This window comes from Habropoda laboriosa, unplaced genomic scaffold, assembly GCF_001263275.1.
Source record: "Habropoda laboriosa isolate 0110345459 unplaced genomic scaffold, ASM126327v1 scaffold92, whole genome shotgun sequence".
Classification (NCBI taxonomy): domain Eukaryota; kingdom Metazoa; phylum Arthropoda; class Insecta; order Hymenoptera; family Apidae; genus Habropoda; species Habropoda laboriosa.
This window is the reverse complement of record NW_017100268.1, coordinates 2,092,357-2,115,895: the sequence shown is the minus strand read 5'-3', so window position 1 is coordinate 2,115,895 and position 23,539 is coordinate 2,092,357. Positions and strand designations below refer to the sequence as shown.

Below are 23,539 nucleotides of genomic sequence, written 5' to 3'. Positions count from 1 at the left end.
TCAGTGGATTTTTTCACGGTATTAAAAAAGAGAAACGAAGAAGCTTGGTCGCGGCCACGTTTGCCTTCCCCTCTCTCTCCCGTGTCTTGTTCCTCGTGGTTGGAAAATTTTTCAACAAACCAATCGTGATTCACGTCCGTGGAAATTAATTGCTCGTCGTCACTGTTGCATCGACGAAGTAGAGGAGGCAACAGCGATAGAATAGTTCCCAGAACCGTGGAAGCCACGCGACTGTTCTTCCAGTAAACTGGTTTATTGTTATTTACGATCGCCGACCGGACGGCATTAATCACCGCAGGTGACTATTGTAGCAGCTGCCTCTCTCGTTGCGTTTCGTACGCCAGCTAAAACTCGCGAGGGCTTGCGCGATAGATCCGCCATTTTCCGGGCGAATTTGTTAAGCGAAATTTATGCGTTCATTGTGATCGTCCACTTTGCGAATTGCCCTCGGAGAACGCTTCCGACTGTTCGCCTCAATTGGGGGCGATATTTAGTGTTTCTTAAGAGTTTTCTGTGTTCTGTATTTTTCATAAATTTACAAAATTTCCGTATTTTTGATAATGATCAACGTGTGTAATATTGAGTTTGTGAGGAAGTGATAAATTTGGTCTCTTTTGATGTCCCAAATTGTTTCAGAATATTTAATCACAAAAAAGCGGCACATTTTCTGCATAAATTTGGCGTTGGCCTGTGACAAAATGTAACGTTAAGTGCGGACAATATTAAATTCATAAAAGAATAGTTAGTGTTACGAAGTGATAAATTTCATCTTTTCTTCAATTCCCAAAATAACGATTCTACTACAATCTCGCTAATTTTCTTCCCAAGTGCAGTAAATTTACCTTGTTTCACAAACTCAAAGAACATGTTCGCTCGCCTAATGAAACTTAATTCTCCACCGATCTAGGCAAATATTTAGCAAAACATTCCAAGGGGTCTTCCTACTTAATCTACAAAACGGCTGTCGCCTTATGTACATTTACCGAACATACGCGATCACTCATTAGAGTCGGTATCCAGAAAGCTCGGTGTAATTTTCAGATGAGACCCGTGCTACAAATACAATACGAACGCGAGTTACGAGCTTCTGAAGCAGAAATGGTATTACGATCCGCGGCGAAATCTTATTTCGAGCGCTTTGAAGAATAATCCCGAATTCAGTAATAACCGAATAGCACGTGTTCTACGATAATATCGGCCGCAGCTGCGGATAGAGGAGAGTGTACATTTGCGTGTCAAGATCAAACGGTTAGGTTATAATCAGAAGAACGCGTTAATCACGTTTACCGTGAAACACGAGGAAGGAGCAGGGAAACAGCGCTATCCTTGATGGTAATTCATCACGCCGGGATGACCCGTTGGATTACAGCGAGAACTGCACCAGAATCGGAGACCGCAAGCAGCTGTCCTTTTCATTCAACTAGCTGGCTTTGAGCTAGATTTACGGCGAAAATTTCTGGTAGTAACGTCAGGAACAGTTTACCTCTCCGCAAGATCAACCCTCTAAGGTGCACCGCGATCGTATTTAATCATGCGGTCTACTTAAGTATGCTTGATTATTTTAGCGTTGAATGATCGCTTGGATATTCATTTGTTGCGAAATTTTTCGAGTATGTATCATTTTGCACGCGTTTATAGATGCGTTTAATTAGTGGTCGAGATGCTAATTTGGGGTTTTGGGGTGTGTTCGTGTTTTAGTTTGGTATATTCCAGTATTTGATCGAATCTTTCATTTTGCTTAGGCTACTAGGCTGTGCCTGCTTTATTTTTAATTGGTAAAGAGTGTTTGTCCTTTAGATACACAGGTGTATGTGCAAACACGAAATAAGTATGGAAGAACGATAGGTATCGACATGCTGTGAAAAATCACTTCTAACATTTGTGACAATTACAAAAAAAATCTGGAAATGGAAAGACACATTTTCGAATTACAGGAAAGAATAAGTCATTTACAACTATTCGTAATTCTGAACTTTCAATAAGCATATCATATCACCATGATCAATCGAATTTTTTTAAAACGCGAGGAAGCTTCTTCGATACGACTTAACCCTTTATACGTCCCACTTGAGTACTCGAAAAAAAAATTGATCTGAATTTAGTAAACAGCAAATTCCTTGCTAAGTAATTCAGTCACGAAAGGGTTAAACGATTGGCAAAGAATAGAAATAAACGAGGTTACTTTGGGAAGAACTGACAAATATTAAGAAATAAAACATCCATTCATATTGCTCTCTGAAGAAACGTTCATCGTACAACTCGGCACTTACACGCTGCACTTGAGTACTCTAAGAAAAATTGATCTGAATTCAGTATATCCCTCGCAGCCGAACGAAGAAACTCTTGAAAGAAAGGAAAATATTTCAGTGACGAAAGGGTTAACATCCACACCAAGTGTGCAGCTCTTCCTTATCCTCCGAAAGAACGTTCGTCCTCTTCTCCGCGCTTCTTGAAGGGAAAAAGAAAAGCTTGAAAGAAAGGCGAGGCAGGCGTGTCGAGCGTGACCAAAAGGAAGTCTTGACGCGTCGTGACGAGAAAGACGAGCAGCGGACACGGAGAAGTGACACGTCACACGGGGACACAATATGGCCTAATGCTCGGTAGATCGTGGAATTAGCAAGATGCGCGACAATTATCGGCACGGAATCGCCATATCTCACGCGTGCCAGGTTGCGTCCACGGTTGTGTGCGCGCGCTCACGTTCTCTATACGCGGCCGCGCGAACTCGTGTCACAGCTCGGGGCAAGGTGTGCTGCAACGTTACATTCCTTGCCGCTGTTCCGTTTTTAGTCTAGGAACGCCATTCTTTGCGACACGCGCTAAAGGGGGCTACACTTCGTGCCACTGCGTTCACCGGCCACCTCTGTTTTCTGAGGATCGCATTCCGATCGCTGCTGCCTCCTCGCTTAGACGATCCACGGAGGATTGATCCGTGGATCGATATCTTGCCGATACTCGAGACGCAGCTATTCTACTCTGATCGTTCTCTCTTGCTTTTCAAATTTCCCTTTCCTCGGAGGATTTTTATGCTTATCTGTTAGATAACGAATTGTGTCATAGAAAGTGTGCACTAATTTTTGCAGGTATCAGGTCGTGCTATAAGTAATGGCGCTTCTTATTTTGGTTCGATGTTTTGTTGTTTATCTATTTTCACTGGGTTTAATTTAGGAGAATATGTGAATGTAATACTTCTGGAAAATTGAGATACACTTTGAAGTTAGCGAAGTGGAGCTTCTGCAAAATTGCCAGAATTTTTTATCGAGAGGGTAAGAGTAGAGTGATAATATCTTCCTTCTGAAGATAGAGCTAGAGAATTTATTTATTTATTTATTACGGTTTACTATACCGTAGAAGGGCGAGCTTACGAAATTTCGCGATTTCATGGTAGATAGGTGGTTGCCTTCATTAACATATAATACCTCCAATCTGTCAGAAGAAGGCGAGCTAACACTACATTAGTTACTGCAGCGATTTCTTATGTGAAATCTTCCACAAACATGGTGTTTGTAAAATTTTCACCAAAAAGCATTGCTTGTCCTGTTAAATTGTATTAGTCAATTCTACTAGTTACAAGTTTTTCACAGAGGAAGAATTTTTTATGTGGGATACAATCTTGGGTGCTATCAAAAATCGTCTTTATCTTTATCAACTCAAGGGTTAACACGAGATCAGTAAACAGCGCTCAGAATTTTGATTGCTTATTGAAAGGGCGGAGATGGTGTTTTTGGAGAGAGTTGGGAAAGGAGTAATTTACGATGGAGGTCCTTGAGGCCCATGCGCTAGCTAATCCGCTTGTTTTTGGAAAAGTCACGTACTTGGTTGAGAGGACTGAGGGCTCAAGTGGAAGTGACGATGTCCAGATATCGTCAAAGAGAAGAAGTTGGGGAAGTATCTGACGATATTTAGAAGATTTGTCGTGTGTACTCGGTGCACTGCGAAATTCCAGACTGAATCATCAAGATTTGTATACAAACGTATCGAACTATTTTCTTACCCTCCCAATCAAAAATTGAGCCACGTAGATTAACTCCACTTTCTCAAATTCTTCTAATTTTAGTACCAACGCACTTGCTTGGTGCTTAACTCTTCATAAATAAAACAAACTTGATAAATTCAATTCTGAGCGGCTCAACTATAACTACATACTCGATTCTACATGTCACCAATTACAAATAAAATTATTTACCTACGCTGTACGATGCGCTAGTTAAAAATTTCGCAGATATTACCATTTATTTAAATGAAACACACCTCCAGTGACAACGCCCACCTGTAAAATTTCGCCGAAGCTCCAGATCGCCCACCCGAAAGTGTATCTGAATTCTCGTGGATCGCGGGAATCCATTCGATTCCGCGGAATCTCCGGCGCGGTAAAAGCGGCCACGCTCGCTCGTGACTTCCACTCGCCAGGTTTCTTAGGCCTGCGCAGCGGTTTCCAGAAGTCAATGTAATAAGAGTCCTCGCTGCATTCGAGACGAATCCGCGCGTCCTCAATATACTTGCATCGGGACTAATGCAATACCGGCGTGCGGCGACAAAAAGGAAGATAGAAAGAGAGAGAGAGAGGAGAATGACAGGAAAAGATAGAAAAAGACGGGGATTACCGAGGTGTATCCGTACCAGAGATAGAGAGGTCGTCGATGGGAGGACGCGCGGAAAACTCGAAGGCTGAAACCAGCAACAGCGAAGTCCTCTATCTGTGTACGTTTGCGTGTGTGGAGTAAGCGTTCAATATTAATCGTAACAGCGTGCAAAAGGATCACATTCTCGCTGGGCAATCTGCTCGGGCCACGTAACGAACGGCAGGTATTCGAGTGTCGAGCTGTGACTGTGAGTCGGTAGAATTATTTTCGAAAGGGGATCGCGCGGCGCGATCTTTCTTTCGATGCGTCACGATCGTTGGCAATCGATCGACCCGCTTTTCTATCTGGTACGATCCACAACCGACGGAGATAATCGTCCGACCTTATTTTCATGCCATCGTATGGATATGCTGGCCGGTTGTGCGAGGCGATGCTGGTTATGCTCCTTACTTAAACCGCTTGCCAAGGGAATGCAAAGGGTGCAAACTGGAAGGCATTACTGGGTAATGACGCGGAATGGCAAGAGTACCAGCCTCGATGTTTGGTATTCCGTATCGAAGGTTTTGTCAGTTTGTTTGGCAGTTTCTACTGTGGGTGATAAGCATCGAGGAGAGGTGATTTAGTAGGAATTGGTGGTAATACGGCGTTGCACGTCGAACGACGTTAGGCGAGTTTCTTGGTTGGAAAAATAGGGACGTTTCAAGTGTTGCGTCGATTTGATCTTCCGGGTAAAAGATTCTAGTATTCGGCCAGATTGCTGTTATTTGGCACATTTTCTATCTGCGTTTGCTTCAATTTAGGACTTTGTCGTCAGAAAGCTATTTAAATTGGACGATTGGGGGTCGTTGACACAAGGGTTAAAAGTAACTTTGCACTTCTGACGATTTTTCTTTTCTCATCACCACACGTGATATACAGTTTGCATTCTTTTTAATCGCACGCGGTGTACATATTGTATTTCGCGTAGGCGATTAATTTTTGATAAAGGACTGTGTGGATCTTCGTTTCGATAAAGAAATTCTAACATTTCTTAAATTAGAAGTTCCTCCTTGAATCTTAACTGATGCGGCAATAAAACGAAGACAGGGCAATGTAAATTTACATTATAAAATGAAACAACGATTTTCAAATGTGCAAATAATTTCCTACATTCTCGTTTACTCTTAGCTGCAACAGCAAACGACTTGCAAGCTCTTCGAGTAAACTAAAGGAGGGTCCAGTACACAATTACGTTACAAACAATTCATCTCTGAAACTTGAGAAACTGTTTCGCAAGAACATTCTTGCATCGCGAAAATATCGGTGTCACCAGGGTGGTGAAAGCTTCTTGCGGAAAGGAAAGAAGGAACAAAGAAGAAGAGGCGCGTGTTCCTTCTTCTTCTTCCGTGTGTCTCGGCTCTGAAAGTCCCTCGCTTCTGCGGGACAAGCTGAAATTGTTCAGGAGAGGCGGTTGTTGGCCGGGAAAATAAAGGAATCACGGTAAAACGTCGCGGCGAGCGATCCTCGTAGAAAAGCACGCGCGCGTCGACTCGCTGAGGGACATTCGTCGGATTCCTAGAGTAGTTCGGCCACTACTTGATGCAATGAAATGTCAGGAAGGAATTCATATATCGCGCACCAGTCATAAGGAAATGAAAGGTTTCGCGTGTCACCCGTATAATCACCGTGCGTGCGTTTCATCGACGGATAAGGAAACAATTAGGCGAACAGTGGAACGCGCGCGTGCACGCGGACGCACGAACTTTCAGCTTAGGGATTCGTTGAAGCCTGTCTCTCGTTGTATCGTTTAATCGCTCGTGTGGTCGCGTCGTTGTAAAATGAAGTTGTTAGAATGCTTACTGTGCCGTATAGAATTGACGCAGTTGGAGGCGGTTCTGAAAGGTGGATACGATAATTGATGGATTTGTAGAAAGTTTGCCGGATGGAAGGTTGCGAGGTAATTGCGATTCGACACGTTATCGTTTCATATTTTACGAGATTCTTTTTCTGTCGATGCGAGATTTAAGATTGCGTTGTTTGTTTGAAATTTGCTCAGAGTTTGGGAATTACAACGTGACGATGTTCTTTGTTTTAGCGTTATAATTAGTACTTCGATCTGTTAACCGAGGAAGTCAAGATACGGTCTGCGAGATTGTTTATTTTTGATTCTTTATAAAATACGTCGTATTCACATTTAAGGACCAAAATGAAGAAATTGCTTAGTTTTACTTATTCTTATTTATGAACTGCAGAGATTTACTTTCTGTTTGAAAGGTGAATGATACAAGTGCTGCATATTACTCTGAATTAGACGCAGAACTTAAGCCTTTAACCTGTGATTTTTTTTTCTGACTATCAAAGTAACAAAAGCTAATCTATCGCAGATTAATTACATTCGGTAATCCTCAGTTTTACAAATTAAAAGGAAAGTTAGGCTTACGTTTCATTTTTCGTACCAATAGTATTTTTCTCACATCTTGACCAAAATTTCCGCCACGAGTCTGACACGTTGTTGTAGGTTAAAGGGTTAATCTCTCTTTCGTTTGGGCACATACTGACCGAAATGGAGGATTTTTACCCATGTTAACATTTTAAGCCATGTTAAATTAAATTAGAAGCAAAGTTGACAAACGAAAATTTGCATTAGAAATAAAACAAGAATCTCGTAATAAATTCGTCAATTTTAGAAGTGGTTTTAAAATTGCATTTAGAATTGTACATTTTCACGGGAATTTTTCTCGCTGAAAAGTGAAACTCTGGGGGCTCGTCCTTTCTTAGTCCAGGAGGTGTTCGATTAGGGCGGAGTTTTCACGGTGCGATGGTTTCAATAGCTTGACGGAGCAGGCGCCAGAATTAGTCAAGCCGACAGGATCTTTCTCGAAGCGTAGAAATGCGATGGTTCCGCTGTCAGTCCCTCGGGGAGCTCGATCTAAATTACCAGGACGAATCAGGAATCTTGAACTTGGTGTCTCGAGATTTTACGGGAATGTTGCGAAACGCCTGGAACAAAATGATTATTCGTTGACGTGAAAGTCGCCCCGGAAATACCTTCTAGCGGGAGAAGATAAATTACTTCGATATCGAAACCATCAAATCTCCTACGTTTCCAATAAAATGTCCCATTGACTTTTCCCATTGAAACACCGAAACCACCGACTCTTCCAAATCTCCAATAAAAATCTCACCCACAATTACTATTCCTTCAATCCACAACTCTTCACTTCACCAATCTTCCTAAATTCCACAAAGCCATCTCCGCCACAATTTCCCCGCGACAATTGTCAAATGAAAATTCACCGGAAGAAATTCCGCGTGGTACTCGTTCAATTCCTATCGTAATCCTGAACGGGTCACGGCTTCATCGTTCGCGACGTCAACAGCCTCCTCCCCCGCGGTCGAGAAAAAGAGAGGAACAAGTGGCCGATAAAGTGCATTAAGTTATGCATCTCGGTTATGGCCGGCGGGAGCGCGGCGTTACGCGGCGGATGTAAAGAGCGGCTTTTTATTGGACAACTATTGCCCGGCGCGAAGTTCGAATGAGCCGGTGGACGGTACATAGTAATAAGTTGGTAAATGGTCCGATGGGCCGGTAGCGGCGGGCCCACAGCCGGAGTATAACCTTTAGTACGTGCGCTGCGGTAGGTAGCCGAAGTTATTGGTGACCGTATCGGATCGGGCCTGATAACAGGACACTAAAGGCCTCGTCTGTCCGGTATCTCTCGGGGGTCCCATGGCTTTTAACGCGCCTATTCCACTACCCCCACTCCTCCGCGTTGGCAGTGGGCCTGAATAGGGCAGTTGGTTCGCGGGGGAATTTCGCAGGTGAACTGGGGCCCACCGGTTGCCCACGCCAATGCCTACCTCCCATCCCGGGATACGTTTTCATTTATATCGCGATGCAGTAATATTACTCAGGGATATCTGGCTGGCATGGTACTTACCAACGGGGAGGGACATTAAACGGATACCGGTGAGCAATTCTTTTATGCCAAACGAACGAGCCCTTATCGAAGGGGGCTCGCCCGTTTCTCCGTGTCCCACGAGCATGTTTTAAGCTTCAGCAGATGGATAGGCTTCGATGAGAGAGAGAGGAGAGTGGTGAATCGATTAGGTTAGCTCGATGACGGAATGCAGAGTTGCTTCTCGAGTTGGAGAAGTAATTTCTTTTTTTTTTTTTCTAATTGGGACTTACGCCGCGTGGATATTTTGGTTGTGTCGTTAATAGACTGCGGATTTTTACGCAAATTCATATTTTTAGGAATGTAATTAAAATAACTATATTTTGGGCTCGCTTATATATTTTTGCTTATTACGTGCGTTTTGTGTATTTTTGTGTCTTCAAATTTGATATAAATGCATGCAAATCTTTTTTCATTGGTAACTACTAAATGGAAAGCTTCAATTTTCTCGGAGGATATAAATGCAACTTTCCTCTTCAATTTTTAAAAAGTAAAAATATTACAAAATTGAGGAGTTATTGAGAAAATTCTTTTACAAGAACTGCAACGTCCGAAGTAAGAAATTCTTTTTCATTTGTAAATAAAAATATATCACCCGCAATATAGCGGAACGTTTTTAACAAGATCGACGAAGAAATGGTTAAAATTGAATTTAAACCGAAGATTAAGCAATTACCTTTAAACATCGTACGAAATTTTGCAATACCAGCTCAGTTCAATCCTGGCAACGCGGGGAAAAATGTACGAAATTTTACAACCGTCGTTCGCGATAATCCTGGAAACGCGCGAAATGTCCAGTATCTTTGGAACTCCGTATGGAAAAAAAAACGTGATACATATTCAATGGCGTGTATCGTCCGCGGTACGCGACCGACATTTTCCCCGGCTAGAAAAAGCCAGCGGATCGAAAGCAACCGGAGAAATCGCGTCCATTAAAGGGAATCCAGAAACGTACTCCGCCAAGTCCAAGTTCGTAAATCACGGGGAATCTAATAAGGATCGCGGAGTATTTCCGAGCTGTGGATCGTCGTGAATCATCGCTCGATACACATTCCACCGAGCGTTTCCGTTTAATTGAGACAAGCGCGGATCGTAGCCGGCACGTGGCGTGAAACTTCAAAGGGAAACAGCTGTATCCTTCCGTTTCCATCCTGGATCTTGGCCGTCGATTAATTTCAGGACTCTTCTCGGGTGAGAATATGATAAAAATGACAGGTTATTAAGGGCACGGGGCGCCTCGACGCCCGCGGGTTGGAATGCCGCTCTATTTATCGGCTTTACGATTATGTCGCCGCGAAATTCATAGCGCCGGTTTACACGCGCAGTTTAAGGCCGAGTGAAAATAAGAGGTCGAACACACTGTAGAAGGAATGCACGCCACCGCCATCGTTATTTGACGCATGGAATCGCGGCCGGCCGAGTGTTCCCGCCGTTTCAGTTCCTCGCTGCCATTTTTCTTCCCGCTGATATTGATAGTAACTGCGAAGGCTGTGTTGAGGCCGAGGCGCGTGAAAGATCGACACATTCGATCCACGAACATGTGTGTATTTTGACCGAAGCCAATCTTTCTCCATCCTTCCGTTGCGGTCAAAAATTATTACATTTTAATAGTGGAACCATCATTCTGAATGCATTTCTAAAGCACCTTTTCATTCCCATTCTTTGCAGAAATCATAAAAGCGAAGTCGCAAAAAATAATTTCTAAAAGTGTCTTGACTATCAAAGAAGTGAAGATATAATATGAAATACCTTCGATTCTAAATTTCAAAGCTACTTAACCGTCCAATTAGAAAAGGTCGTCAAATCTGGTTCGAATAAATTTCTCCACTCTGGTTAATTACTATAAAAATCGTGGCGTCTGTTGGTCACAACTTGCCGTTGAAACGTCGCGAAATCGATTTGCAAATCCCGACAATTCCTGCGTGCAACCCGGTATCCGGACGGCCGGTGCACTTTCTCGTATCCCCAAAGTGGTTGGGAATCGAAGGAAGGAAGGAGTAAGGGGGAGGAGGAGGCGGGGGCCGATCTCGTTGTAATTTGTCGGGCGAACGAGGGATCGCTCCATCGTCCACCTGGCTGGTTTGCTAATGAACTAAACTTAACTAAAGGGAACTCGTTCACCGGCGCCTTATCAATAGTCGTAATCCAGCGGCGCGGTCGAGATCTGTGGACTCTCATCTTCGTGGAAGATAGGAGAATCGTGTCGACGAATGGCCGTGTCCGGCAAACAAATTGCAAGATACCCCGTGGTAGCTTGTTACCGAACCCCTTCGCCTTCCCTCTCCTCAGAACGTTCCTCCTCCTCTTCGTTTAGCTCGTTTTTCGCTAAACCAAAGACGCGCCTTTTCATCCCTTTTTCGGTCGATGCCCATTCTTTTTCGTATCGTCGTCTTGTTGTTGTGTTTCCCTTCCGTTTACCACCGCGACTCGCCTTTGTCGAACAGAGTGACGGAGTTCCTTCTCCTCCGGATCTTCTGGCTGAATTGATGTGGGAATCGGACGGCCCGACGTCCGGTCATTCGTTTCCTTCGCGATCGATGGGGGTTGTCCGGTTTTACACGGTTTTCGGAAGCCGCCACGGTGTCGTCGCCGCTCGTGATCGACAAATTTTCGTTGGTTTGATGGCTTGACAAGTGATTCACTCGGTAGACGTCTGTTTAAGCGATGCTTGTTTCCCTTGTTTCCACGCCTCTTGTGCTGATATTATTTACGACAAGAGCGTATTCGATGGAATGAAATTGGAATAAGTTTCCCTCCGATTGATTTCAACCGTGTATCAGACAACTGCAAGAATTTCAATCACAAAAAATATGATTACCCGAAATAAGTTTGCCATTAATAAATAATTTGTGGAGGTTCGTGGAACAAAGTGATTCATTTGAAATTGCAGGGTATCGCAAGAACAACGTAACTTATGTCGAACAACTGCAAGAAGAGGGATGCATTGTCGTCGATTACGTCTTCGAAAGATCTTTTCATAAGCGCGTCTTACCTCTCTTTCTTACACCGACATCGTCGAACCGTACAACAATCGTCGTCAGATGGGGGTAAAAGAAGAGAGCAACGAACAGAGGCCGTTCTAGCTAAACCAGCAACGAATTATCGACACGATTAATCCCTCGCAGAACGGGCAAAAACTGGTCCCTGGAGAGAAAGGTCTCCGGATACTTTCGACGCAGAAACAAACGCAAGAACACCGGCGAGCAATGATCGCCGGATTCTGTACACAACCGTGACCAGTCCGAGTTGCTCGATTCGCGGGGGAACATAAATCCAAATCAACGTCCGGGATCATCGAGGTATTAAGCATTTTAATGGGGGTTGGAGGGGGAGAGAGGGGAGAGACTCTGCTGTTACGAGCAGAGGTGAACCGAACGACAGTGTAAGGGGAGGTGAAGAAGGTAAAAGAAGAAGAAGGCGATACAGAGATTCAGAGATCTATAAGGCAAAAGGGGAAACAAATAAAGACGCGGCCTTAGGTTGGTGAAGTGACTCGACACCGATGGCGGATCCAAGGAGGGGATGAAAGAGGGGCGGCAAAGGGGGGAACGAAGAGGGGAACAGGCGCTCGCGCTTTGGAATGCTTTGAAAGACCGCGAGCAGCTCTCTCTCGGGCCTAGAGAGAGGTTGCTTCGTTGTGGCTGCGAGGATGTCGAGAGGACGTGGACCGTTTCGAGGGAAGCGAACGCGCTGCCTCGGGTGAAAGAGAAAAAGCAAAAGAGGAAGAGCCGACCAGTCGGAGACAGGCTTGCTTCGATTAATTACCACATTGTCGTCCGGCCGATGCTAGATGCTTCGCTGTGGTAATCTATGGAAGATTCAAACCGCGCGCCCCTCGGTTTAATCCGTTTGCAGTTTTGTTTCTCTCGTTCCGTTACCACCCTCTGTGTCTCACGAATTATTGTCTCGTTTAATTGAACCGATGTTAAAGAGGTCTTTATGGGAACGAGGGTTGGTCGGAGAGGAGAATCGAGGAATATTACGCGTGGGTTGTCGAGGTTCTTATTTTTTTTTTTCGGTTGCTCGTTGTTTCTTGGAGGATTTTGGAAGTGCTTGATTGTACTGGGTGGTGAAACAGGTCGAAAGAAATGGAAGAAGGCTTAATAAACGTGGAAATCTTTCATTTTGGAATTATTAGACGTTCTCAACTGTCACGATGGAAATAGTTGCGGTGAAATTTTAGGAGCGTTTAATACTCGTCGAAAGAAATAAAAGCTACTAGATTTTGCTGATGTTTTGTTATTCTCCTGTGAAATTTCAATAGAAGACTTGGGTCAGTCTGGCTCTCAGGTACACGCTTATCAATATGATAACTAATAGTCGTAACTGAAAATTATGACTACTAATTAATCAAGAAAATAACAGCTACTTAATAGGATAACAATAGTAGCAACTAAAGATTAATCACTCAAGTTACCCTTCAGTCTAAAACCAGAAAATGAACAGGTAGCTTCTCTAAAACTTCCAATCCAACTAATACTCTGAAAAAAGTACCTTCAAATTCCAGCCATACTTCCCTCCTTCCACAACCCTCAAAAGGCACACTACCCAAAAAAACAGCATCCCTCCTAAACACAAACTCTTCTCCTCCACTCTCAATCAATAAAATCATCCCTGTCGTCGAAATCAATTTCCCGAGATATCACCCTTGGAGAAAAAGCTGAAGCACCACTAGTCAACGAAATGGCGCAGAAAGGCGAGGAAGAGGCAGAGAGACAGCGATGGAGGAATATTCCTCGGCTGGTTGGTCTCTCAAGTTCATGATCAATTGCTCGTTCCCCGAATGCCGGCGGTCATCGTTCGATGTCGCTCTCTGCCGCCCCGCCAGTTCTCGCTGTTTCAGGATCACGCCGGTGATGTACTAGCCCGTGGAATGCCGGGACCCCGGTTTATTATAGTGGATAATGATAACATCTTGGAGGCGTAGCCGCGCGCGCGCGTACGTTTCGCGACACAAGAGAGAGAGAGAGAGAGCGAGTGACTTTCCTCTCTTGTCCCACGCGTGCCACGGCGCGGCAGCCGCCATCAGTCACAGCATACATCAGCGTCAGCTTATTTTCGTGCGTTGCTACCCACCACTGATGTATGGACGTAATTGGTTAGGCGGGGTACGCGACCCGTTTCTCGCCCCGATATACACGCGAAAAGGTTGCTTGTCAACGGGGGCGCGAGAGGAGAACCGCGGAGACGACAAACTGATTAGAAGGGGACGGAAGAAACGGGACTGGAACACGGTTCAGACTTTGTTGGATGCGTGGTTATTATTTAGTTGGAGGAGTCGAGACACGCTTTTCCGGACAGTTTCGCTTTTCGCGGGACAAGTATGCCTTTTAGTCGAGCTGGATTGTGCTGGAACGCTGTGATCTGAGAGTGTCTGAGAGATGCGCGTGATGAAATTTGGGTTGACGTTGGTTTTTGGAGGTGGGTAGGTTGGGGTGTGATCGTTGGTGTAATGCATATTTTAAGTTATTCAAGATATAGACAAAATTTTCTTCTGATCTTCTGATAAATTTTTAACTGTTGCAATTTAGATTGACGTTATTTTCTGGAAATTGAATAATTGTTGATATAATGGAGAACAGACATTTTAACGTACAAAGGGAGGAGGTCCTTTTGATGAACTGTTATTGGTATTGCTGATAAGAAAATTGTCTTCTAAATATATGTAGGCTTTGATTGAAATTTTTAGCTAAAGTAATCGTTGTGAAAAGGAAAAATGGACATTCTCATGTGTGTATAAAGGGAAGAGTACTGTTGAATCGTTATTTGTATTGCTGATAAATTAGATAAATGAAATTGAAAAGAAACTTTTCATTTAGCAGCTTTACTTGTGTAAGACGTTGGGGAAGAAGCATGAAGTATAGTAATTCATTGGTTGATACTATTCTGTAGTTTATCGAGGGGAAAACTTAAGAAATACGAATGCAAAATAGGATTTTTCCATTTGTGCAATTGGTTTTTCAATACGCTGTTTTAATATATTTTTGAAGAATTAGCATTGGTCGATCCGATGTTTCCGCATTATCTGCTGGAGTAAAAGTAAGGTATTTCTGCTAACGCTAAAACAGTTAATCCAACTGAGTGAAATATTTTATACCTTAGACAAGGAGACACTAATGGGACTTGTCAAGAAGAAACCATGTACAGAATGCTACGTGTCTCCTGGAAATGTTTCGCATATTAGAAAGTACAAAACCAACAATGACATCTTTTTTCAGCAATACTTCTTTGTACATTGATCGGTAAGAATTTTCTAAATAGAACGAAACCCCGATAATTGATCAGATGTAACGGATTTCCCTTAAGTTCTTCGAATATTTCGTATTTCTTTCAAATTAGTACAGCTATCTAAATATACGTATATATCCACAAGATTGTACAAGATTAAGCAATCCGCATAAATAATAGAAATTCAATCGAAATATTTTCAAAAAAGGATACTGGGCATTTTTTAACGCTATAATTCCGCGATCTTAAATATTTTCTCGAATAAATTCCCGTGACTCGAAGAATAGCGACTGTAAAAGAGGATTACGCTCCTGGCAAAGTGTATCATTGCGTAGAAATGGACCGCGCACGATCCTTGATCGATTTCATCTCTATTTTTCAGTTTCACAAATTATCGCTACACTATTACAGCTATCAAATGAAAAAAGTGTACAAATCTTCACTGGTGAAAGCAACATAAAATATCTTCCATTCTGAATTTCAAACCTGTTCAGTTAAAAAATCCTCAAATGCCTGTAATAACGTCTCTACGTTTAAATCTCCCAAATGATTCATCCACTGATCTCTCAAATATCAGCGCTACAATTCCACAATCTTCGCAATATGTACCGTCCATAAATTTACAGGTCTTACATAAAACAGCTACGCTTAAACAATCCTTTCTAAACTTATCAAATCCAAAATCTCTAGATACAGACAAACGAGACACGAGTATAGGTTCAAACGTTGACAAATAAATGTCTGAATAAAAAGAAAACGAAGATTATTCTCCCAGCAAAGTGTACCATTGCACGACCCTTGGTCGATTTGCCAGGGTTAAACTTATACTTAACATCGCTCGCCCGCGTCCATTTGTCGACCGGTCTCATTCGCAGGGGCTCGCGCAACAATAATGGCCACCACGTCGCATACGCAACTGCAATTGCACGTATCGTGCCGTCGAATGACGAGGGATCGGGTATGCGTTCGTATATAGCAACCACGCATACATCTCCCCCGTGTGATTGCGATCGTTCATTAGCGAGTCTGAAACTCTAATTCATTGTATAAATTGTAGTTTATGCGACACGTTAAACGCTCCTACGCGTCGTCAGGCCTCACTAAACGCCGCTTCGCCGCGCTGTAATATCCTTGCGCTGAATATATAATTGATTTTTCCCGGGTAACGTGAAGATTGATGCGCCTTTGATACGCGCTATAAGGCGATTTCCCGCGTTCAAATGGGAATCGCATTGTACGATTTCTAGAGTTATTCGACGTGTGACGTTGATACGTACCATTTTTGGACCGAGTATGACACAAATAGAACGTTCCTTCTGGGAAAATTAAATTAATCCTGAGAACTTCGTTTCCTTTTGGCGAAGGAAGCTTTTTTTAAGTTCTGTGTGAGATTGTAGACTGAGGATTGAAATATTGGGTGTTAACGAAAATTGGTTTATGCAAATTTTATCGAGTATATTTGCTTAGTTTTTGTATTGTTTCAAAGTGTGATTTCCAGTGGGAATATTGTTATGCAATGGAGTTTCTGTTTTCCTATTTGAGATTTTGCCTTTGAAAATTGGAGATTTTCCTATTTGGAACCTTTCTATTTGAGCAGATTACGCAATTTTTCCTAGTTCCTCTACGAACGTTGTGAAATTTTTGGGAATGCAGTGAGAAGGAAGTGGAATTTTTAAATAATTTCAGATATATTGGGATGTTCCGAAAGTTCGTAGCGAAATTTAAACCATCGTATCTCTGTTTCTAATTGATACACCGATAAAAGTTGAAAGGTATTTTTCTCGACAGATGAATCGAACGCGCTACTCAAATAAGGTAAACAAAGGTGAATATAAACCTAATTACATTTTTTGCAGTGGAGCGAGGAAATTAAATTTCGAATTAAACAGTAACGTTCCACCGCGGAAAATATAGTTCGCTTTGGGAGTAATTTAGGGGTAGATTGGATTTATCTTCACACAACGAGTAAAATACCTTTTGATTTTTTTAGAATCAGAGACACGTTAGTTTCAATTTTCCCTGCATTTCACTCAGTATATCCACATACTTTTTACAAAGCACACGCTCTATCTCAACAAGCAAACAGCCTAACAATAAACGCCCATAATCGGAGATTTCAGCGCCGAAAGGGTTAAACCCACACAAAAATCTCGCAAAACGTTAAAACGGCGTAATCGAAACTACGATTAAGCAAGAAACATGAGTGTCCCTTATCGTCACGGAATTCGACTGTAGCTCAGAGGACACCAATCACGGTGCTTTCTCGATTCGCCATGGTTCGGCTTATAACTCATGCACACCCATCTGTCGGGCAGATTTATTTGCGATAGTTGGCGCAACAATAATGGCTACCGGCTACGTGTACTCGACTGCGATCGCGCGTCCTTTATCATCGCGTCGGGATGGCATGCACTTCGCGCACACCACCACACCGTTTCTTGGATCATTACGATCGTGTTCGGCACGATCTCGAGGATCGATGTACCGGCGGCACACGGCCCGTGCCGTCAGATAGGATACTAGCTATAATGAATATCGGCTGGACCCCGCGCCAGTCTCCCCGATTTATCTTGCTACTAATATACGCACGTCCCTTAGAGTGGAATTCGTTTATTTGCTTCCGCTTATGTCGAGGCTGCAATTCGAAAACAACGATAAAATTGCCACGCTGCTGGTGAAAATTGCGCTGCGAGGAGTTTTACCTTCGGAGCAATTCGATGGTTCGGGAGAGAATTTTGTTGGAACTTGGATTTTCGCGCTTTGGAGCTTTGTAGAGGATGGAATTGTACGTGGAAATGGTTAGAGTGATTCAATTCGTTGGGTGATTTGACATATGTATTTATTGGCTACTGGCTTAAATTAGTACATAATGTTGGATAATAATTAAACTAATTATTAAAGACTCTGTGAAAGATATTTGAGCGACTCAGAAGCCGAAATGATTAACTCATCCTTTTGCAATTCTTCAAATTTAAATTGAAACAAATTTCTGCAATTTGTAATAAAACAAATTTAATAAATTTTGCTCGATGGAGTTAGTCACTTAGACTTTTGATTAGCTCGTTTAATATCAGTATGAACGACTGTGTTGTCGTCATAATTAACCCTTTGCACTGTAACGAGTCAGACTTGTGCCAAAGATTACGGTCAAGGTGTGACAAAAGCAATTCTGACTTGTAAATCTAATAAGGCACAATGTTTCAGTTTCTGTTACTTAACGCGGTATCGAAACAGTAAATAGGTAACTCTTGCATGCACAGTCATTAGAAAACTCCCTGAAGCAAGCAGCAAAGACCGCTTTCAGGCCAGAGAATTAGAACCGTAGCGATTGTACGTCTCTTACTACAAACCGTCCATTGAAACCGCCTCTTTAAGTCTCATCCTGCGCATTTTTACCGGTTTCTACGCGGATATGCCATCGACGAGATAACTGTTTCTGTCTGCAAATCGTTGGAGCCGATGCCCGGAAGTCGCGGCGGGGAAGCATCTGGCCTCGATGCCAGGCGGGAAATCCTGGGCATCGTCATTAAAGCGTACCGGTATTTACGCGGTCGTATTTCTCTCGGCCATCATCGCGATCACCGTGAGTCGCGTGAGTAATGCAGCAGGATCGTCTCACACGATCCCTGTTAGCCTGTATACCCACCGCCGTTCACTTTCGATCGCTCGTCAATCTGCTGACCTTCGACTCTCTGAAAGACGACGACGACAGCGGCAACGGCGACGAAGCGACCAGCACTCGATAGCCACCGGCTAAACGAACAGAGGCTGGCTGAAATTATGCAGCCTGTTGACGTTGTCGGTCGGTTTTCCGTTCCACACATTTTCACGTCCTCCGAGTTCCTCGAATAATCGCCGAAGCGGGATTATGCGCGCGGAATTAATCGACGTCGAGGCGCGCAATATTCCACATTCGAGACGACGAACCACGCGGCTAACGGTTTCATCTTGGGTGCAGGGATGAGATGCTGGCTGGCGGAGGGAATCTGATTGGTTGCAGTGTAACAGAGACTGTTGGATTACTTTTTAAAGGGCACTAGATGAAACATACCGTCTGTGAACAAAAATGTCTTTTTTTTCTAAACAAAGAGTCTAGTGTCTTTGAGTCCAGACACTCTACACTCCAATACAATAGCATAAACAGCGGTCCCCAGCTTTCTCTTTTTGGGAGTCCAGAAAAGACTTCTTTCCGACATATAAAAGGAGACTTTTATTTCCAATATAGACCTAACTACCTCTTACACAATCGTAAAGACGGGGTATATGTATTTTTGTCGTCGGTTGAAATGGTCAAAGGACGAGAAAAGGTGTTCTTCACAGTGCCCCCACTTTTTTCTACTCTGGTTCTGACCGTAACAATATTCATGCTTATTGGATTTAGGCAATAAATTAAAAGGTGGTACTTCAATGATAAACTATTGTTTATTTTTACACGCGAGAAAGGCACGTCACAACGCAATGATAAGAGCTCGGCAAGACGCTAAAGAAAACAAAGCAGATGTTTATTGTGTCATTCTTCTATACATGCACTACCGGCCAAAAGCTTGGAATCACCGAGCATTGGAATTTACGCAAAACTTTCTAGAAAAAAGTCACAGACTTTGAGAATTTTTTATCATTCGAATCAATTGATGAATGTAGAATTGAGATAAACTTCAAATCCTTAAAAAATTAGCAACAGATTTAATATTGATGAAAACCGGTAGTGTATATGTTTATATTAACCTGTCTCAGTATGTTGATCATTGTCGCTGTTACCACTACACACACGCGTTCTATTTCTCGTAACAAACCAACAATCCTAACGAAGAATCATTTTGGATTTTTGTATGCCAAGATGTGTGACGTCGCTAGCCCTTTGCCCGGCAGAAGGGCACTGGACTCTATTTCCTCTTCTTGCAACTGTACCGTCACGCTAGTCGTCTTCTCGTGTTCGCACAGTACTCGTATACACGCGCAAGTCTTTGTTTCTCGGTTTTTGAACGCGTCCTGGAAAATTGATCGAGGTATGATGACAACGTGGAGCAATTGACATCAATTGTCTGAGCTCGCGGCTGCTTCACGCCCTTCCGCGAAATCCTCGGCGACCTGGTGTATCGCGACGAGACACACAGCTAAGCAGAGGATTGCAAGATCAAGATTTTCTTACTTCGTTCGTTGCTAATTCGGGAATTGGACGGAAAGATTGAGTCGTCAGGGATAGTAATTAGATATCTTTGCTTTCGCGGAATCGTGGCTAGCATTGTTAATTGCAGAATTTATGAGTGAAAAAGTGGGATAATCCATGTATAGCGTGGATCACGTAGCTGGAAGAATTTGAAAATTTAACGAATTCTGTGTAAAAAGAGTATCTCGCACGTTTATAGAAGAAGTTTCGTTTAGTCGTTGGAAAAAAATTTCTTCAACTCGTGTACTAAATCGTCTATTAAAAAGTGATTTACGGTAGTATTTGCAACTTGTATGCTGAACAAACGTGATTTATCGGTAGCTTTCGTTACAGCATCCATGGCTGCACTTCGCCATTTACTCGTACGATTCGCTCGGTCGAAAAAGTCTTCGTACAGTCTTAATTAGAATTTATTTCGCGTTGTAGATTTTTCACAGAGATGGTAGTAAATAATTAGTACTATTGGTACAATGAGAAATGACTGACATTCGTCTGTTAATAATTAAACAAATTAATTACGAATATAAACAGATATTTTCCATTATTTTCTTTTCTACTTGCTTTTAAACAAGAAATTAATTTGTATCTGCCTTTGGAGCTTTGTTTCTATATAGACATTTCAATGAAAATTTTTGTCCGTCTCGTTTCCGTTACATTACTCTGTTTCTTTGGTTCAATTGCCGGCAAATGAGTGTAAATCATTTTTCCTTGTGAAATATCTGAGTCTGCGACGCGCGTTGTGTACTAAAATTTGCCGCAGCGAAACGGTTAACTCCCTCGGATACAAATGAAAAATTGTACCAATCCAAGTAAGAAAAACGACAAAGCCCTAACTGATCTCTCTGTCGAAACACCATCGTCATCTCTCTATGCACTCATCTCGAAGAATGTTCTCCGACTGAGTGTCCCGACGCTCCGCTGGCTGCCATCTTTCGATCCTCCGCGGGCCGAATAGTTGGCTTGTCGTGTCGCGCGCGCTCTCGATGGTATCGGGGCAGATCGACGCGGTCGAAAAAAATTCGAGCAGAATGCCATGACCCAGCGTGGCATTTGCATCCGTAGGATCTAATGAATAGCGAGCATTACGTCCTATTTGGTCTCATTGCGACCGGCCGTGACGATGCCAGTGCGCATAGCATAGCTCTCGCGCTATTTGCAGTCTGCTTGGACTGGGTGGGGGACACAATGGACGCCGACGCCTGGCGTCGGTATGTGCTCAATGGAGGTTACCCCTCTTCTAAGGATGTCGCTCGTACGATTTACCTACTAAACGTCAACCAACGACGACGACGACGACGACGACGTCGCGTTCTAGCTCGACAGATTCGTCGAGTGACTGGCAGACAGGTCGATAGGGGTGGAACGGGGGTGGACGGAGGGTGGTAAAATCCCTGGAATTGTCGGCGTCGTTGCAGACAGACGTCGAAGCGTTTCATCGACGAGCATTTCGTTGCCCGCGGTCCTCTCTTGGGTCTGTGATATTTTGCGTGCTCTTGAGGGACGTTGATATCGATGTCACTTGGGATCTTGCTATTCGAAATGGCCATCGATCTGTTCTGTCTGTTTAACCCTTTGCCTTTGTGGCAGGATTTAACCCTTTGCGGTCTTAGCCGTTGAAGCACTTTACATCGGTTTCGTTTCACTTTGCGCGAGGAGATAGAGGTACCTTGGTCGATTCTCTTGTATCACACGATGGAGAGATTTGAAATATCATTTTTATATGAAATTGAACCACGTATTGTGGCGTTGTATCGTTAGTGTTCGTTCGATGAAAATGAATTTTGATCGTAAGTACAGTAGTAAAGTTTCGTGTATCATCGAGTGAACTTTGTATTTATTAAACCCTGAGAGCCTGATAACAATGACTGTCAATGACTGTCAATGAGATTCACACGGTACTAGAATAATAAACGAGATGAGTCAAATAGACACGTAGTGCTGGGTCATAAATAATACTTTGTTTGGCTGTAAACATTGTTGCACAGCATCTTAACGAAGAATGTGTTTGCTATTAATGTCGATGGCTTGTTAGCGTGAATTATATCTAGGTGCTCATCGGTATCTCTCGTATAAAATTCTTTGAACGTCCAATCGAACAAGGTTAACACGAATTTATGTGTCTGATTAGTATTATAGAAGCGCTTAGATTTTCATTTTTCACAATTGTCTGTTGGTTTGTATTATTGTGTTGCTCGATAATTCTCGATTAGTAATGGTTTTTCACGTACACGTCGCGACTGTTCCTTAGAATATCGCTAGCATAATGTTAACAGAAACTACACGCTGCTGACATCAGACGTTATTTACGACCCAACCCTACTAATAACGTGTTATTATTGTGCAGAGCAGTGTTTAGCAATTATCGTGCACCGTGTAGGCGGCATTCTGTTCTATTTAGAGGATTTATGATAGACAGAATTTCATGTTCAAGAACTATTGGTAATTTGTTAGCCACAGTTTTTCATAATGATTTTTCAAATTCTACGTTTCTGTTTTTCTTTCTTCAAGACAATACTGTTAACAGAATTTCATTCTGAATCTAACTAAATTTTAGTAATAAAAGAACAACTGAATCGGATATCAAGTTCTTTCAGGATAAAATGGGAACGTAAATTTATCATAAATTAAAGATCACTTGCTGTTAAAATTTACTCTTATCAATATTACTTAAATAATATATAGATACGTGTACATTGGTGTAAGAAAATGAATTCTCTCCAGTGGATTACGATTTAGCGCAATGCGTTGTATAAACACACACACACACACACACACGATCGAAGTGAACATTTAAAATCGTGGAAATTATTGCTTATTCGAACTCTGATAATTACCGATATCACATGATTCGCACAATGCGCACACGTTACAGGAGGCGCGTGTGAAAATCTCCTGAGTGAAAGGATATTGCGAAATTTATCAAGATACACGAAAGCAATGACACGAATTCTACTCAAACCGTGACTATCTTAATCATCGCGTGTGTAAACACTGAAACGTTGATAAACTTCGTCTCTGGTTCGTTTACTAAATTTATCAAGAGAGATCTGGCTGGTAGGCGACTTGAGAAACGTTTAAAAATATTTTAATTAATTCCTATCTCTTAATTGTCGTATTAAAATTTTGCACTGAAACAAGCTTTATGTTTCGATACAAATTCACTTCGCACAGATGCAATTAGAACGTTTTCGTATGATTAGGACATTCCAGAAGTTCCTGTCGAATTTTATAATTTTGTAATTTTAGATCAGTATTTCCTTAAACCTAAGGACCTTCTCGTTCCACAAAGTTGTTTGGAATTTCCTTGGATTTTCATTCAAATATTTTTCACTTTCGGCAGGAACTTATGGGACGACCTAAATTTATCAAATTCCGCAGAATATTGTTGATTTAATTTTCTGAAGTAATTAAAGAGGCATCAAGCAATGTATTGACAAAGTCTTGTAAGTTTCTCATTTTGAATTTTCCTCCGTTTGTATTTCTTCTGTTACCTGCAGTGTTTACCTATTCTCGGGGTAATCTAATGGGAAATCTTCCCGTGAAAATAAATAAAAACAATTCTTTCAGTTGAACGTTCACCAAAGATCGCTTGAAGCGGCGGGTCTTGAAATTTGCGGAGCTAG

At 42.5% G+C, this 23,539-nt stretch overlaps 1 protein-coding gene across 1 annotated transcript in view; it reads left to right on the top strand.

The window, feature by feature from the left end:
- LOC108573396 (protein vestigial) overlaps positions 1 to 23,539 on the top strand; it is a 126,124-nt gene that overhangs the window by 72,316 nt on the left and 30,269 nt on the right. The window contains exon 2 of the mRNA XM_017935838.1: positions 23,484 to 23,533. Within this exon, the coding sequence (XP_017791327.1) occupies positions 23,484 to 23,533 (50 nt within the window). The remainder of the gene's footprint in view (positions 1 to 23,483; positions 23,534 to 23,539) is intronic.